The sequence below is a fragment of the Formica exsecta genome, unplaced genomic scaffold (genome assembly GCF_003651465.1).
Source record: "Formica exsecta isolate Colony F162 unplaced genomic scaffold, ASM365146v1 scaffold66, whole genome shotgun sequence".
NCBI lineage: Eukaryota > Metazoa > Arthropoda > Insecta > Hymenoptera > Formicidae > Formica > Formica exsecta.
The window spans coordinates 47,499-64,857 of NW_021853422.1; the positions used below are offsets into that span (position 1 = coordinate 47,499).

The 17,359-nt window shown below is 32.6% G+C and overlaps 3 protein-coding genes across 9 annotated transcripts; 1 reads left to right on the forward strand and 2 right to left on the reverse strand.

Moving 5' to 3' along the window:
- The first annotated feature begins 3,195 nt into the window (after nt 1-3,195).
- On the forward strand, nt 3,196-4,817 carry LOC115242926 (transmembrane protein 17B-like). 4 transcript variants are annotated; one of them, XM_029819549.1, is made up of 4 exons: nt 3,196-3,587; nt 3,868-4,004; nt 4,061-4,174; nt 4,251-4,817. In XM_029819549.1, exons 1-4 carry the CDS (start codon nt 3,494-3,496, stop codon nt 4,503-4,505), a joined length of 600 nt encoding a protein of 199 aa, XP_029675409.1. In that variant the 5' UTR covers nt 3,196-3,493; the 3' UTR covers nt 4,506-4,817. The 4 variants fall into 4 exon arrangements, with proteins under 4 accessions (XP_029675409.1, XP_029675410.1, XP_029675411.1 ...); XM_029819550.1 differs by having other exon boundaries at nt 3,868-3,971; XM_029819551.1 differs by having other exon boundaries at nt 3,508-3,645.
- On the reverse strand, nt 4,046-6,189 carry LOC115242924 (glycolipid transfer protein). 4 transcript variants are annotated; one of them, XM_029819547.1, is made up of 6 exons: nt 5,786-6,189; nt 5,608-5,663; nt 5,393-5,526; nt 5,174-5,324; nt 4,957-5,020; nt 4,046-4,440 (listed from the first exon to the last, which is right to left on the reverse strand). In XM_029819547.1, the coding sequence occupies exons 1-6, from the start codon at nt 5,928-5,930 to the stop codon at nt 4,436-4,438; spliced, it is 555 nt and encodes a 184-aa protein (XP_029675407.1). In that variant the 5' UTR covers nt 5,931-6,189; the 3' UTR covers nt 4,046-4,435. The 4 variants fall into 4 exon arrangements, with proteins under 4 accessions (XP_029675407.1, XP_029675408.1, XP_029675404.1 ...); XM_029819548.1 differs by having other exon boundaries at nt 5,405-5,526; nt 5,786-6,170; XM_029819544.1 differs by lacking the exon at nt 4,046-4,440 and having other exon boundaries at nt 4,607-5,020; nt 5,786-6,175.
- Nucleotides 6,190-6,611: 422 nt separating this feature from the next.
- On the reverse strand, nt 6,612-12,377 carry LOC115242923 (putative zinc metalloproteinase YIL108W). Its single transcript, XM_029819543.1, has 5 exons — nt 12,274-12,377; nt 10,260-10,637; nt 9,198-9,632; nt 8,464-9,056; nt 6,612-8,243 (listed from the first exon to the last, which is right to left on the reverse strand). The coding sequence occupies exons 1-5, from the start codon at nt 12,274-12,276 to the stop codon at nt 8,030-8,032; spliced, it is 1,623 nt and encodes a 540-aa protein (XP_029675403.1). The 5' UTR covers nt 12,277-12,377; the 3' UTR covers nt 6,612-8,029.
- Nucleotides 12,378-17,359: the final 4,982 nt, after the last annotated feature.

Consider the following 17,359-nt stretch of genomic DNA (forward strand, 5'->3'; position numbering starts at 1 on the left):
TTAATATTTACATAAAATAAAACATGAATAAAATAGATTGATGAAAACTTTACGGGTTAGTAAAATATTGCAAGAAAAAAACTTTAAGAAACATATCTAAAAACCCAATTTTTTTTTTAAAAGCTTAACATTTTTAATTTATTGATTAATAATGTATAGAGTATAGTATTATTTTGTTTTTAATATAATTCTCACATAAAATGTAAAAATGTTTATAACAAAACATAAAAAATTTAATTTTTGATTATACATATACACACACATTTTTTAATTTTTTATTAATTTTTTTCTTAGTATTTGTTCACTCTGTTACTTATTATCCTATTATTATTGATCATCATATAATATTTTATTGCATGTATAATTTTAACTGTAATTTAAACATATGTATGCACAAATACTATATACGTATATACGCAAGTATAAAATTCTCATATGGGCCCCCGTTAGTCTTGTTGCATTACTGCTTTCTACCACGAGAGGCCAGAAAGCATTTTCAGGCCGTATCTCGGCCGTAAAGCGATACGTTAAAAGAACAAGGATAGCACGCGATTGTCACTCCTTGTCTGATATTATCATGAATAATCGCATCTGTGTGCTCAACATATCGGTGTGCCTTCACGGACGCTACACACATACGCGATGAAAGAGAGACAAAGAAGACGCAATCATCTCTCTTTGTCAACCAATTAGCAGTTGTATCCATGTGCTCAACATATCGGTGTTTGTGCCTTCATGGACGCTGCACACATACGCAACGAAAGAGAAACAAAGACGGCTTAATCATCTCTCTTTGTCAAGCAGTCAGTATGTTATAGATATATATACTACCGACACTATGTGCACATAGCACGGAACCGAACCATAATTTGTGGACATTGCGTGTTACCCCATTGCGTGTTGGGAAGTTTCATGGACATGGCTATGTAGTTCAATGTCCACGTTTTATGGACATAGAGGCGTCTTGAATACGGGTTCCACCTAAATCGGGGGGATGACCGCTCTCAAGCTTCTCTCTGCCTGTATATACGACCGTGCCCTAGAGAGTTAAATTAAATAAATGAATAGCAGATTTGGAAGACCGAGCCTGCGCAGTATTAATCAGAGAAACAAATGACTATCAAAAAACTGAAGCTGGCATTACGTACTTCTGGGCATACGTTAATTGCTAGCAGTTATTATGCGTCGCGAATACACATCAATCAGTTTTCAAGAAGAAGCATGAAATAACGAAAGATTCTTATTAATAGCTCTTTTCAGATGTTTCATGTGAGCGGGAAGCAAAAGTCACGGCCGAAGTTGGCTTTCAGAACAAAACGCTCGGCTATTTGTCGTAAATCTTAAGAAAGTTGAAAACAAATGAATAGCGGATTCGGGAGGTTGCCAAAGGTGACATATGATCACAGACTAAAATTAGTTTAATATAGTGTTAACCGGTCAGTCGGGTTCGAAGTACGCGGCTGGAGCGAGAGTGTGCTGCGAAAGCGTGGTACCGCGCCGCATGCATGATTTTCATCATTTTTCGCCATGAAGTACCTCTACGACAAATTTGGGAAAAATATATGTTAGACATTTTAAGGTTTTTTTTGAAAAAAAATTGGAGATGTAACTCTGAAACATAACCTCAAAAAAAATTTTTGAAAAATTCAAAAATATTTTTTTACCCGTATTTTTTGTCAGAATTGTTTTTAGATTTATTCTTAAAATAGTCTCATTGATGTTCATAACATATATTTTTTTCATCAAAATCGGTTCAGCCGTTTTCGAGAAAAACCACTTTTTCGATTTTGTTTCTCTCTTCATAACTCCTACAAAAATGTAATTTTAAGGTTGATAGTTGCAGGATTTTTTAGTCACATAGATGCCAATCTATGGTATCAATCTAGACTTGATACGTGCGGGGGCAACTTTTACTTATGCTTATCCTCTTAGGCCCTTTTTATCTAATTTTTAGATTTTTATTTAATTGAAATTTATCCGAATAATGCCGCATTTTTTAATACCATTTCATTTGCAAAAATCTTATTAATCAAAAATAAAATTACGTCCCAAAATATAAGACAAAGGAGCGCGAAGAATATTGTTCTTCAAGCGAAAATAGCGTTAAGCGGAGCGTATCTATTATTATATGTTTATTTTCAAAAGACTTGTATTAATTATCTTATTGTTTTAATTATTTATACTTATATAAATTTGTATACATATACAGGGTGTATCTGAAATGATGCACTAAACTTTAGGAGCATATTCTAGAGGTCAAAATAAGACTTTTTCCTATAAACATGGGTCCGCAAATGAACCCTCCTCCGAGCTAGAGGTCCCAAAGTTTGAGGAAAAAATTAAAAATTGGCTGTATTTCAGAAAAAGAAATGGCAGAAGGTTGAAATATGGTATAGCCCAGTAAACTATGAAGTAAGCCACTAAAATGAAATAATAAAAACGTATTTCACACATTTTCGAATTTTAGCTCAGAGGGGGGTTTATTTGCGGACCCATGTTCATAAGAAAAAAAAGTCTTATTTTGACCTCTAGAATACGCTCCTAAAGTTTAGTGCATCATTTCAGATACACCCTGTATATTTGTATAATAGCTTTTAGTGTACATCAGTGTGCACTAGTGTATCCAATTGAATATATAAATTAAAAAATTATTTAAAGAATATAATTAATAAAAATTAATTAATAATAAAAAGCTATATATAATATTTAAAAGCATATTTTGCTTAAAATGCTTGATACTTGACGCTTTTGTTCCAAGAATAAGAAAAAAGTAAAAACAATTTATTTTAAATATGTTCCACACGTTATACATATATTTAAAAATTAGGGAAAAAATTATTTAAAAAATTTATTTAAGAAAATTTATTTAATGTCTCATGCACATATATATAAAAATATTTCAGTAATAACTTATTATCGTTGTTCGTAGTATATACTAGAATGACAAAACATCACGCGCAGCTAATAAAACATTATAATAAATCAATAATATTTTTCCACAATTTTAACCCACAATTGGATCTAAAGCCCGAATCACACTAGCGGCTCGCGGCTGCGATTGCGTTTGTGATTGTGATTTGCTACGCTCCAATCATACTTGCAATTGGTGCTTTCTGATTGGCTGAGGCAATCGCAATCGCAGCTTTCTACGTGGGCATCGGCCCCCACTCCTCAACACTCGGTCTAGATATACTATGTCTATGGTTCTAAGGCATCAAGCAGCTGTTTTACCGAAAAGTAGCACCGAAAAGTGAACCTGGCCATGTAGTTCCACCGGCTTTTTAAAATGGATCTAGTTGACGCTACTATATCAACTAGGAAAACGATCTCACAAAAAAAGTTGGCGTGACCCCTCTCAGGCTTCACTCTGTTTATTGTTGCATCACGCGATTGGATTTTGTATGCAAAAAATTGAAATACAAATTCGGCTTCGAATTATGTATAATTGAATTTTGCATTTGTACCTGAACGTGAGAATCTTATATTATAAGCAATGTGGATGTGGAGGACATCAATTGTCAATGCATCGGATCGTATATTTCCCGGTTTAGCCTATTACGATCGGAAAAAGGAATTTTATGATGTAGGTACGCATTTCGCTTTTATCGTCAATAATGGAAATGGTTGCCATGGAAAACGATAATAGTAAATATTTGCGATTGATTCATTAATTGACTACTATAATTAATATATTTATCCGATATTTTTGACAATTACAAAAGATTTAAGATATAAGAAATATTTAATGTTAATTAACAAACTTTTTCCATTTATTAATTTATACGAAGAACACTTATAAAAATTTTACTAATTTGACAATCTAATTTAAAATCATAATTCTTATGATTTGTTATTCACTTTTTGCAGGAAATCAGATACAATCCAATTTGCCACTCCAAATGGCATTGTATTTTAATGTAGGGATATTTCCATTGTGGTTTGCTATAATAATTGTTAATTTGGATGCAAAAGTAAATACAATAAAACAGAAAATTTTCTTTAAAGTTAGTATTTAAAAATAGCTCTTAAATAAAAAGATATATTATTTTTTATTTTACAGTATTATTATTTGACAGATGTATACAAAGTTATAACTATAGCGGTATTCATTGTTATTTCAACATTGGAAAGTTTACGACTATACTTGGGATATCTTGGAAATTTAGCAGGAAAGGTAGTATATTTCAATAAGATAGGAGATAGCTAAATTGGACAAATAAATGTTAATTTAAAAATATTACTTTAAACAGATTCCAGAACTGGCAAGTTTTTGGCTGATATCTACTCTCATACATTTTCCTTTAGAGATGTTTCTTCTTTTTGATAGTAAAACCATACCTCATCTTAGCGAAACAATTGCTAATGGCGTCATGAGTTTTCTGCTCATTACAGAAATTATTACAGCTACAATAGCTCTGAAGCAGTTGGCAAATCATCATGCTAAAAGATTTTACATTGCACAATTATATGGAATTGATAACATAGAGTATATCAATGTATATTAACTTTATTGCTTTTGAGTGATTTTACTATAATATATAATATATATTATATTAATATTATAACACTTAATGTGTGCAATGTGATATTTGAATGATGTTAGATCTGAATCAAACCAATTTTATTAATATTTTGATACAACTTATAGATATATAATATATATATTCTGTGTAAAGAAGTTCATAATTTCATGCATAATAGATATCACACGCGAAATTGTTCTCCTAACTTTATTATATTAATTGTTTTAAGCATAATTTGTTAATTTATCTTTTTTGTTGACATTTTTCTGCAGTATAAATAAATAACATTAAAATCTAAAATATACTTTATTATATTACACTACAGTAGTCACTTCTATATCATGATCATTATAAAATTTCTTTAAAGCTAACACATTTTTCTTTAAATTGATTAAGAACAACTCCATATTATATAATGTAACTTCTTCTTTACCTGGTTGTCCATCTGCTAATGCGAATAAGAGTTGCGAACGAGTAGGTGTCATACGTGATAGGAGCTGTAAAAATATTTCCAGTTTTTAAATTCGATATTATCATACTCTTATTTATTTTTAGTATTATAACTTTTTTCTGATCTAAACATTTATTAACATATATTATTAACGTATATTATTAAATATTAATCAAATTATAGGAAAATTTATACTTACATTAAATAACTGCTGTGCCATCCAACCATGATATGGCTCTAGAGTCTCTTTATATGCCTCTTTTAAAAATGCAACTAAATCTTCTGTTGCTTTCCCAGCCTTATGATCCTCCACAATCTTTTCGAAGAATAATAAAATCATATGTAAGGCCCTAAAATATTTAGCAACTGAATAAAAATGTTACATATAGGTATGCATATTTAAAAAGAATTTGTACAGACATTCAAATACCTTCTCAACCACATTAAAGCATCAATTGCAATGAGATCTTCCTCAGTAGATTTTTCGAGCAAGATCAGGTCTTGCAGAGTTGAATTACTTTTTTGATCTATAGAATATCTGGTTGTAAGTTTCTATAATTGAAAGATATATATTAAAGACTTCATAGCATAGTTTAGATTTAGAAGGTTTCTTACATCAAAGTTTGCACTTACATCGATATTGCCTTGCATATCATATCGTACAGGAGCGAACAATTTGCCAAATTTATCTGAAACACAGATTTGTTTTTAATGCTCGCGTATCGTGCCAGGTTTAAGGCAAAACTTTTGCGATTGTTCAGCAACGATTAATCTTGATAATTTTAGATTAAAATTAGAAATTGATATATACCGACTGTGCGTACAACATCGCGAGCGGCTTCTAAAAATTCTTCCGTGTTTATTTTATCATCGATTATTTCAGGAAATTGCACTCCGTGATCAGATTCTGTTGCAGTACGAGTTTTTTCTTGGGTGATTGAATCGGTGGATGACATGTTCTATAACCTCGAAATGTATGCATTTGACATATATATGTATATCTACTGTGAGATAAAACGAATTACGCTGCTATATTGTTATCATCAGCTTAAAAAAAGTTTTGCAATAATATGACATATGTTTACGGAAATGTGTTGGACATCACTCTTATCTGACAGAATACTTATTGCTTATCCTTGAAAAATAATATTTTGCATGTAAATCATATTTTAATATAATATATATATACTATAATATAATTTATATAAATAATATAATATTATTAAACGTAATAACATAATATTATTTTACGATAAGAATTATTTCCATATGTTATATCTTACACTTCCTTTAATGCAAATTTTAATGGTTTGAATATTATCAAAAGAGGATGCAAATAATAATATATTCACAATAATACATTTTTTCAAATAACTATAAATTTTCGGAATACTAAATTTTTTAATTTTACATGATTTATTATAAATCATTATATGATATCTTAAATAGTTATCACGTAAAATATTAAATTATATTGATCTTTATTTCCTTTTTTTTAAGTATTTTGCCTTTTTCCATATTTTTTTATATTGTACACACGTGTATAATGAATGATAGTCATCATATGTAATATTTGTTATGAATTATAAAATTATAACAACATTTTGAGGGAAAATTGGTCTAATAATTTGTAGCCATGTTTTTAACTAATTTTATATTCCTAGTTTAAAATACATAGATTCTTCTCGCTAGTTTGCAAAGCCGATAGTATAATATTGTCTTTTTAATGTTTGATTCACTACCCTAATTTATTATAATAATAATATAAGATATACTGTACATATGTTTATAATATAGTATACAAGTGTTGTTTTGCCTTAGTGCGATTTTGTTAAAACTTATATCACTCATTTTTTTATGTTTTTATTTTTACTCATATAAGTATATATAATTTTTTGCATATATATTATTCTATGAAATTTTCCGCAATGTAGTTATACAAACACACAAGCATTTCCAGTATCTTGTATATTAAATGTATTATTTATTATATTTGTCAATGCATTTGTGCACGCATTACCAGTGTCGTCAATTAATTGTTATTTTTACTAATAAAAATTGAGATAATAGCTCATGTGAAACGTTAAAAATTATCATTACAAAATTAATTATTATTAAGTAATACCCTTCATTTAAATATATTCGATAATAAGTGTTATACATGAGCAAAATGTATCTCATATAGTTATCAAATATTTATTATTTAGCTACGCAATCATACATTATTATAAAATTTATATCACCTGCACATACCAGATTCACATACATACAAAGCAGCGAGTTTTCAGTTATATAATCGTATATATATAAACAAATCATATAAAATTAAATTTATTAAATTATATAATACGAAAAAAACTTTTTCAAATCCCATATAGAAATTGCCTTATATTTTTGTTTCAACTGACTTACTTGCAATTTCAAAAACCAAAGATATATAATGGCAGTATAATACTTTGATTAACGATCTTAAATAAAAGCTATATATAATGTTGTCATGATGTATTTGGATGATCAACTCTATATGTTTACATAAATAGAAACTAGAAATTTATTTTGACATATTATTATACATATATATATTCACAGAATGAAAAATTAACAATTATATTCATAGAATAAGAAAAACTACTCAACTCATCATAAGAATTAAATTATCATCTCTATAAATATTTCTGTAAATGTCATTTTTCAAATTTTTATTCTGATTCAGTATTGTGTATATTATAATACAGACATATATCTAAAAATATCAATCTATCTATACCGATCTATACCGATCTCCCTCTTTTTTTCTCTCTATGTGGATTTATCATAAATACATAATTAATGTATAAAAGATATCAATACAGAGAAAAGATTTGTTTCTATATATCTTTAATTAAAAAAAAAACGCCTCTAATATAAACTTTTATATAAACTAAAGAAGAAAAAGGAACAAAAATATCGTTGCATAATTTACAATATGTATATTAAGCCGATATTGCTTACGGATTGTAATAACCTTCGCCGGAGACTAGAAGATAAAATTACGCATCATTGTTTCTGCTGACCTTTAAAAGGCAGTGGGAAGAGGATGTTTGAGCACATTCCCGGTGGAGTCTTCAGCAACTAGGATAAGAGTGGTGAGGCAGTGGGATGGAGGTAGTGGAACTAGAGCCTCCAAAGGTGGTCGCGAACCAGGAAATTGGCGGGAACCCACAACCATTCCTCCCGAACTCTCTCTAAGTTCTATTACTCGTATTCCATATCGTGATCTCACTACATTCCTGGTGAATAGAAAAAAAAACCGGTAATTGTTAAAACTAATTGTGCTTATTTGATCATGAATTACTAGTAGATATATATAAATAAATAGTTTAAATTAATTGAATAATAAATATTTAATTAGTTATAAAAAAAAATAATTTAAGAGATTAGATGTGAACAAAAATGTGAATATTTTATATTTATTCTAGAAAAACAACATACTTTTAACAGCAAACTCACCTTTTCCCTTCATACTCTATTTTATGATGATGTCTATTGGAAATATTGTCCATTTCGCTGTTGAACCAGCGATGATACGAAAGTAACGCCGCGCATGACGGACCCCAAAATGTGCGATCAGGCTGTGTTGGAGGTTCCGAAGCGATCAAACTTTTAGAGAGAGATCTGTTAAGCTCGGGACTAGCTGGCGCTGAAAGTCTTCCAGGCAACTGCCTCGAAGTAGGTGACGGCGTAGGTCTAGATGTTTCCGAAAGCAATCTACCTCTTCGTGGACTTGATAATATAGATTCTTGCACGGTTACCGTAACGCTGAGAGGTCTGCTAAGAGCGACGGTCGTGTGTTGAGGATCCCTTCTGATGGGATTACGATTGAAGTCAATTCCAGCTGCGCCCACGAAAACCCTGTCGACGTAGTCGAATCCTCGACCCATTATCCCCTCTCGGGTATGACCAAGATCGAAAGTGTGACCAAGCTCGTGTAGAACAGAACCTAACGTCGTCGCCAAGCAGCCCCCATGCGTGCCTCGATAATTACTGTCGTCCATGAGTTGCTCGGTATCGATGACAGTGGCATCCAAAAACCTTGGTAATATCTATATTACAAAATATATAATAATTTTATTTTAGAACAATACCACTCTTTTGACAATGTTTTATATGAAATGAAAAACGAACAGATTTCTTTCTTCTCATATATGGAGTTATTTTTATTCACAGGCAACACATCAACCAACCTGAGCCATACGCGTAGGCCAAGTATGAAGACATGCCGAACCGAAAAGCGCTAAACCACCTCCACCAAGAGCCGCATGACCTTGCGTCCTCGCTAAAGTATCCTCGTGTGTTCGAGGACTAGGCGCGCCACGGTATCTCGTACATGATAGAAACGCCAGGTATTTGCGATCCTTGGACGCCAAGGGACCGGTCATCAATTCGCGCGCGATTAACTCCCAAAGTTCCCTTTGCTTCATTGCTCGTGCCTGATCTACATGAAGCATACTGTGCATGACCAGGCATTCCGGACCGTCTAAATCTCTTTCTAGCTGGAAGGTTTTTCTGCCGTAACCGGCTTCCAAGAGCTTTTCGGCCGTCAGAGTCTGAAGAAGCCTGGCACCAAGTCCTATTCTCGTTGCCGCGCTCTCAGGTGACCGATCCTCATTGCGTGGACCCTGAAAACGCAGATTACATTTAGTGATTTATAATTAGAGGCTCTGTAATTTTTTATGAGTAAGTAGCGAGAGTATAATCATTTTATACAATTAAGTGATAAAGAGGGAGAGAGAGAAAGATAGAGAGAATAACCGAATTAATGCGCCGGCAAAGTACGTAGGCAAAGTTAATGTGACGTTACAGCTATTCATGTAACAGAAGGACGATCGATAATTGGAAAAAGTGCACGCTATGTTCCAAGTAGCTGAATTATGAGTCGCAATCATTTATCATGATTTTTCTTAAATGTCAGTTATTAATCATCAACATAACATTTTTGCATACAATGGAGAAGTTTCAATAATATTAATTAAAATATGATTGGCGAAACAGTTGATTGTATGATTAGCGAAACAATTGATTATATGATTAGCGAAACAATTGATTACACAATATACACTATATTACTATATGATCAAATCTGAAATTTTGAATATTCACGCAAAATAATAGATTTATATGATATAATTTTAATTTATAAAACAAGTAGAGTTGTTCAAATTAGAAACTTGCACATTGCTTCCTCATCATTTTATCTTACAATGCTTATGACTATTTTTTTATATAATTTATTTTTGTCGTTATACCTGAAAATAACCATCATGACCTGCACAGATGACATAGACCGGTGTCACCCGTAGCCTGGTGGTTCTCGGCTCATATACAAGCATCAATCTTCTTTTATGTCCGCCTGCCTCGAGTTCTAATTTGTTCGGGCCACGTGCCAAATCCACCAGGACGCGGAATTGTCCCGCGATGATCGGCCACTCCGAAGTTACATTTTTATGACCTCGAACAGTAATGTAACTGCATAGCACGGGTGCTCGACCTCTTATCAAGGCCAAGCTGTAAGTCAAGGTCTCACCGTCCACTAGATTGCATATTGTGATAACGTCCGGATTACCGTTTGCCGTGAAAGTACGATGACGGCGATGATTGTCCGCCAATGTCGCGTCCGCAAGTACCTGGATATATACATAATGTCTCGAATTTGTGCTTTGATGCCTTCTTTCTTATGTAACACACGAAAGAGTATTACAAACGATTAAAAATATTTCCCCAGATAGATATTTTTTTTATACAGAAAGATATATATCTCTACCATAAAAAGATGATCTCGAATATCATTTAGTTTGCGACTAGTTCTATAAGAAAAATTAAAATTTATCTCTTAGTATACATCATTGATTTTGTAAATAATGTTGTAAGAAATAACGTAAGGAACTGCGCTAATTAATGTCATTGTTTTGCTTTCAGTTTGGAACTCTTTCGACGAAAGTGGCAATTTAAACTCTCATGGATAAAGAAAAACAGATCGATACAATCACTTCTCGAACGATCGTTCTACAAATACTCAATCGCGAAAGGCATACGGTTCCATTTCCTGGTTTTAATAACTGCGGATGTGAGTATATTCGCGCGCAAACACGAGGACTTAGGTATATTTCACTAAGTGATCAATATCCGCATAAGATGGTACATGTAATGATATGTAAATCGAATATACACTGCATACAAAAGTGTTTTCAAAATCACAAATGTCCAAATGTGCAATTTCTTGCTTTGTTAGAGCTTTGCATTCTTTTCTGTGTCTTTTGTAATTCGAGAATAATTAAATGTTATTAAAAAACCAAGAGAATGTCGATCAACGTGTTTTCACGTATAAAATATAAAATATAATATTTTTTATTTTAATTGGAAAAATTATGATATATTTACACGCAATGTTTGCTACAGTTTTAAAAAAAAATAAGTAATATAAAAAAATATTTTTTTAAATATATTTTTCATCTAGCGCAACATTTTTACATATTTTTATCAATATATCACACATATAAATGCAGTACAAATATAGCAATAACAAAAAATAAAATATTCATGTAAATTAACTTTTCTTAGTGTTACAATATTGTAACAAGTAAGAGATTGTACAAATAAAATTTTAGTCAGGCTTCGTGAAATTGTCTGCACATGAAATATAAATTGATGATATAAATAATTTTGAAAAGAGAGATTGTAATATTGTAAAAAAATTTTCAAGATATTACTCGTAAAAAATCTTTCCCGTCACGTGCTGCTATCACGCGGTAAATTGTGCAATCAAAAACATACTCCGATCACGATCCCTCCCGTCTTTCCTGTCATTAGATCACGTCGTATTAAACGTCAGAACGAAAATCGTATTTTCACTTAGTGTTAATCGTTCTTCTATGATTCAGCCCTGCTAACAGCTCATCCGGCTTTTCTCCATTTCACTAAAGAGATTTCCGTTACACGCGACTAACCAGTCGCGAGTAAGGCAGAGATGACAACAGCAGACGACGCACTGCAGCTGCAGCACGTCTGTCAGTCATGCGACCTCTTTCCGCGCACGACACGCGCGGAATCCGCGAGCGTAAATGTGACAAAAAAAATATAATTCGAATATTTCGCTTTAAAATTTGTATTTCTTCTAGACCTTCGGAGAATTTCCGATGGAACGAAAATCTTTAAGCAACGTATTCAGCAAGGTTACCCTTAATTGCTTTCAGCGAATATTATCAGCCCCTGATACACTGCAACGTTATATAGGATGAGATTTTCTTGGGATCGTTGACTTACCATTTTGCAGGAAGTGAGTAGAGGTGGACGAACGTTATCAGAGATAGCAGGAGGTGCTGAGAGAACGGCTCAGCCGGCTCCGGACATGCGGAGTGAAGGACTGTGGCGCCGAGGCGGCGGAGAGTGGCGGGTTGCGGTACTACGGCGTCGCCGCAGCGGCGCATGCAGACGCGCACCCGCACTCTCGCCGCGTCCTTGTCCATCCCGTCCTCGTCCTCGGGTCGCTCCGCGTCGCGCTCTCCGTCATCGGGTGTCCCTCCTGCGCGATCTCCACCTACCCACCCACGTTGTTACATATACACTGCGTCATCCGTCGCTCGAGGATACGTGTGATACGTGCCTCGCGCGCGACTGCAAAATGCGATGCAAACCCGCAAAACTAGGCTGCGAAGTGCGCCGCGAAGAGCGGCACTTTGCGTTTCTCACCATTTCTCACCCTGGCGAAAACAAACAACGAGAAGTCTTATTTGCCAGAATCTACTTTTGACCTTATCTCGAATTACCCAGTCCACTATATTGCTCCTTCTCCAAAGTGGAGTTTCAATAATTATACATTTTTTAAATTATTTGTAGGTAATATATATATATATATATATTTCTATTTTTTCCTCTCTATAATATTACTATCTGTTAATAAAGTTATCACGTTGCATGTTGCTATCAATACGTGCTCTGTAAACGAAACGGCTTATAATCATTTTTTACAGGGATATAGAAAGAACATGCCTGCGCGACCACGTGAATCCTCCAAGATATATTGCAGTTTATATCTACAGCAGAGCGCTTTTATTTTTCAAACTTGACGGCGATGGCACGTTGTCCCTTTTATAAATCGTGAGGCAAGTATGCAAAGGCCACATTGTTTCTTTTTCTGTCGCGATAAAAACTTTTTCACGCGCTTGACTTATCTTTAGCTGCAATTTATGACATTTGTACATAAATGTAAACGCGTTCTCGATCGGCTAAACACATTTACGACGATGGAAGATATGTACTTCCATTTCCTATCGCGCCAAATTGTTTACCCACGCGGCTCGAAGATTGGATGCTTACCAATTTCCGGACTGTACGAAATTGTCTCGTTTGAGAGAGCGTTTTAGGATTTCTACATTTTCACGTATACGTTTGTTATAGGACGTCCGTCTCTTTTTCAGTAAAAAAAAATCAATGAAATTTACGGAATTTTTTTCATAGAGTCTCTTTATTGTCAAATTTTTATTATATTGAAATGTTTTCTTGATTATTATTTACATATAATGTAATTTCTGTATTAACCTCTCTTTCCACTTCTTTAATTAAAATAGATAAAAATTAGTTGGACATGTAACAATAAATACTGTCGACATAACTAAGTATACGATGCTAAAATTATTATCTATGTTTTAACAATTAAAAAACTTGAAACTTTAGAATATATTTATCTTCACAATCATTAGGATATAATTATACTAGACTATTCTAATATTTTCAATTTTACTTTAATTTTATTTTAATAAATCAGACAAAACCCACGATTAATTAATTTTCTCTCTCACTCATATTTTTATTACTTGTAGCAGAAATTGCGCCAAAATTTTAGACATGCTTTCAAGTTTCCAAAGTACATCGCGCTTAATTTCATTTGTTAGTGGCTTGCATTGCTTCCAAAGGGGATTAATTAAAGTAATAATGGATCTTTGGAGAACGCGAATATTATGTGTCTGCGCAGAGAGCGAAATTAGCGCGAAGGACGTACAAAAACTAGCTCGTTTGCAAGTCGTCGTAACAGATCTTCTCCTCTTGGCGCGACCAAAAGGATCGATAGATATACATAGGTAGATAGAATATTTGCCAAACTTCGCTTGAAAGGGTTCAACTCTTCGCGGACTTTCGGCAGGAATTTGATTTAGAACGTTAAGGAATTTTAGATAAATTTTAATAAATTTCTGATCATCGTTTTGCATTGCATGGGAATACCCACGCATTAGACGCATCCGAGATAGTTTATGCGCTTTAAAATCGCTCTATAAACGATACGAGACACTTCCAAAGTAAGAATGCAAGTTACATTTGTATAATCATAATCCAACAATTTGCGCAAGTGTGGCAACACGCAACGAGTAAATACTATCGCGAGTATCTCAAGAGATGATAATCGTCGAGAGACTCGTGGCTCAAAAAATTTTTTGCTCGAATCGAGCAAACTTTTTAACCCATATAATTATAATATATAAAAACGTATCTAAATATACCGAGATGTGCCATGTATCTATAATCTTATAATTTATACTTGTGTGCCCAACAATATTTCTTAATGCAATCACTCACAGATTGACAGTAAAACGGCTAATGATACTTTCTTATTTTGAAATTCATAATTCTTCAAATTTAAAAGCACATTTTAAATTGTAACATTAACTTTATTAATCTTGTATTCTGAAAAAATGCTAATATAGACAAAAAGTTTTATAGTCGACAATATTTTAATGCATATTTTACTACATCCTCGATAATTGTACAATATTTTAATCGTTCTAGTGTTAACGAGCGATGTCAAGTTGCGGTCTAGTAAGAATGTATCGGCCGTCTGAGGATTGAAGATGTCGCTGATTCAAGCGTGTCAAGGTCGTGCGGGAAGACAACACGATCGTGCTCGTTCAGAATATGCGGCAGGTGCCACATGGCACGACCTGCACGTATTTGCATCCGTTTCGTCGACGCGATCGCAAGAAGACGACGTAGGGCAGCTCCGAGGTCAGCTGAGAATATATCTGGTAATTTCCATGTTACATTACTGTTCGATCATTGACACAACATTGCGCAATAAATTCTTTTTGCTCGCAATTTTTCAGTAAATACGGCTAAACGAACAGATTTTTCTTTCTTAAAAATTGTAATATGTTGTTTCCATTTTCAAATTTAATGCTATAAATATTATCTTCTTGTTATAATTCTATCATCAGGCTTATATATCGAGTCATGGATATAAATGGTTTAATTTATATTGATGAAATTTTAATTAAATGTAAAGTTCTTTACAATTTATAAAGAGCAACTAGAAGATGTTGCGAGCATATCTTTATCTAGAAACACGCAATGCGTAAAGTGCGCGCTATTGATCTTGTCTTCAACGCCCATTTTTCCTTGTATGTTTCATAGGGATCATATAAAGTTTTAAAAGAGAGGGAGAGAGAGAGAGAGAGAGAGAGAGAGAGAGAGAGAGAGAGAGAGAGAGAGAGAGAGAGAGAGAGAGAGAGAAAGAGAGAGAGAGGAGCAGAGAGGGAGATTTATGTATTTAGAGAATGATACAGTTATTACATAATCCTAGTTTACCGCTAGAATTCTTTTCATGACATTTATAATATATGTCATGAAAAGATTTTCATGAAATATATTTATGACATATATTATAAATGAATGTATAAATATATTATATGCAAGATAACGTTCTTCTATTAATCTAAAAATTTGATGATAGCTTTGGGCTATTATATATATATTATATGCACAGTATCGACCGTTCAAATGTTCTGCTATCTGCATAAAAAGAGATAGTTGATTATATCGAAAACGACAAAAGACAGTATTTTTATTTATTTGAAATATATGTATATCTTATTTATTTATTTTTCTACAATTCTTAATCTTTTATGCTCTCTCTTTTATGCTCCTGATTCAGTAGACCGTTTAAAAAAAAATTCTTAAAATGTTTAATGAAATAGATGTTATATGCATATATATATATATATATATATATATATATATATATATATATATATATATATATATATATATATATATATATATATATATATATATATATATATATATATATATATATATATATATATATATATATATATATATATATATATACATTACTAATTTTTATATCGAAATATAGATGAAACATGCATATTTCCTCACATATAAAAAAATTGATGTTGGTTTTTCACCAGAACGACTATTATTAGCATCTTCCATTTTCAAAATGAAGGGTAATCATTTTTCTGAGTGTATGGTTTGCTTAATCCTGAAATATTGAGATTCCTGCGACGCGCACATCTCTCGCTTTGCTATTGGCTGATCGAGTGTCGCATAAATGCTAGGGCTGCGGAATGTGCCGAAAGAGCGCCGGAAACTGCCTTTCGAGATAAATTACTCTTGGCTTGATGTAGGAGAGAAATATCGTGCACTGCTCTTACCTATTAATGAAAATGTTTCTACCCAACGATATAATATAAAAGAAACCGTAATAAATTTTAATAGAACTATAATAATGTGTATGAAATTAATATGTTGATATTAGTTTTTAATAAATTTTAATGTTCTATCAATGTTGTGAGAGAGATAAGACAAAATATCAGTTTATCAAGTAGTGCAACACATTCTTTTCCATTAGAATAATCTGAAACTTTGATTAATCTAATTCTGTATTTTATAGTTTCTCTAATTTACAGATTCTTCATCTTACATGGATCTTTTTTCGAGTTTAAAACATATATATAATCTCCATAATAAAAACTCTCTCTCTCTCTCTCTTTCTCTCTCTCTCTCTCTCTTTAATATTATAAATGTTTTCGTACATGGATCATTTGATATATCTTCAATTTCATCTTCAATCTTTCGTTTCTGATAATACAAATCATATAATTTTTTTCGACAGTTTAATTAATGTAACAGAATTCTATACATCTTACGTATTAAAATATAGATTGTAATCATAAATAAAAAAGCAAAACATAATTTTTTTCCTCAGAGGTAAATTCCCTTCAAAAATTTTATCATTCGTTATCACATCTCTTTATCAGCTCTTTTTCTAAGTCACTTAGCAGCTATCTGTTTTTCTGATGTACTTGCCTGGAGAGAAAAGGAGCGCGGTCGCAAAAGATACGAAGATCTACGGCAGAGAGTTTCATTTTTTCATGGAACATTAGAGACTGGCATCGTCGAAGAGAGAAAGAAGACACCACTCGCGACTGCGGGGCTATTATCGCGATCGGGGAGATAGTAGGCCAACTTTCGAGATGACAGTTTTATTCTCCGTGCACGGTGCGCAGACTGTGCAAAAGCGATTCTCCCGAGAGGCGCAGCGGAAAGGAAGGGA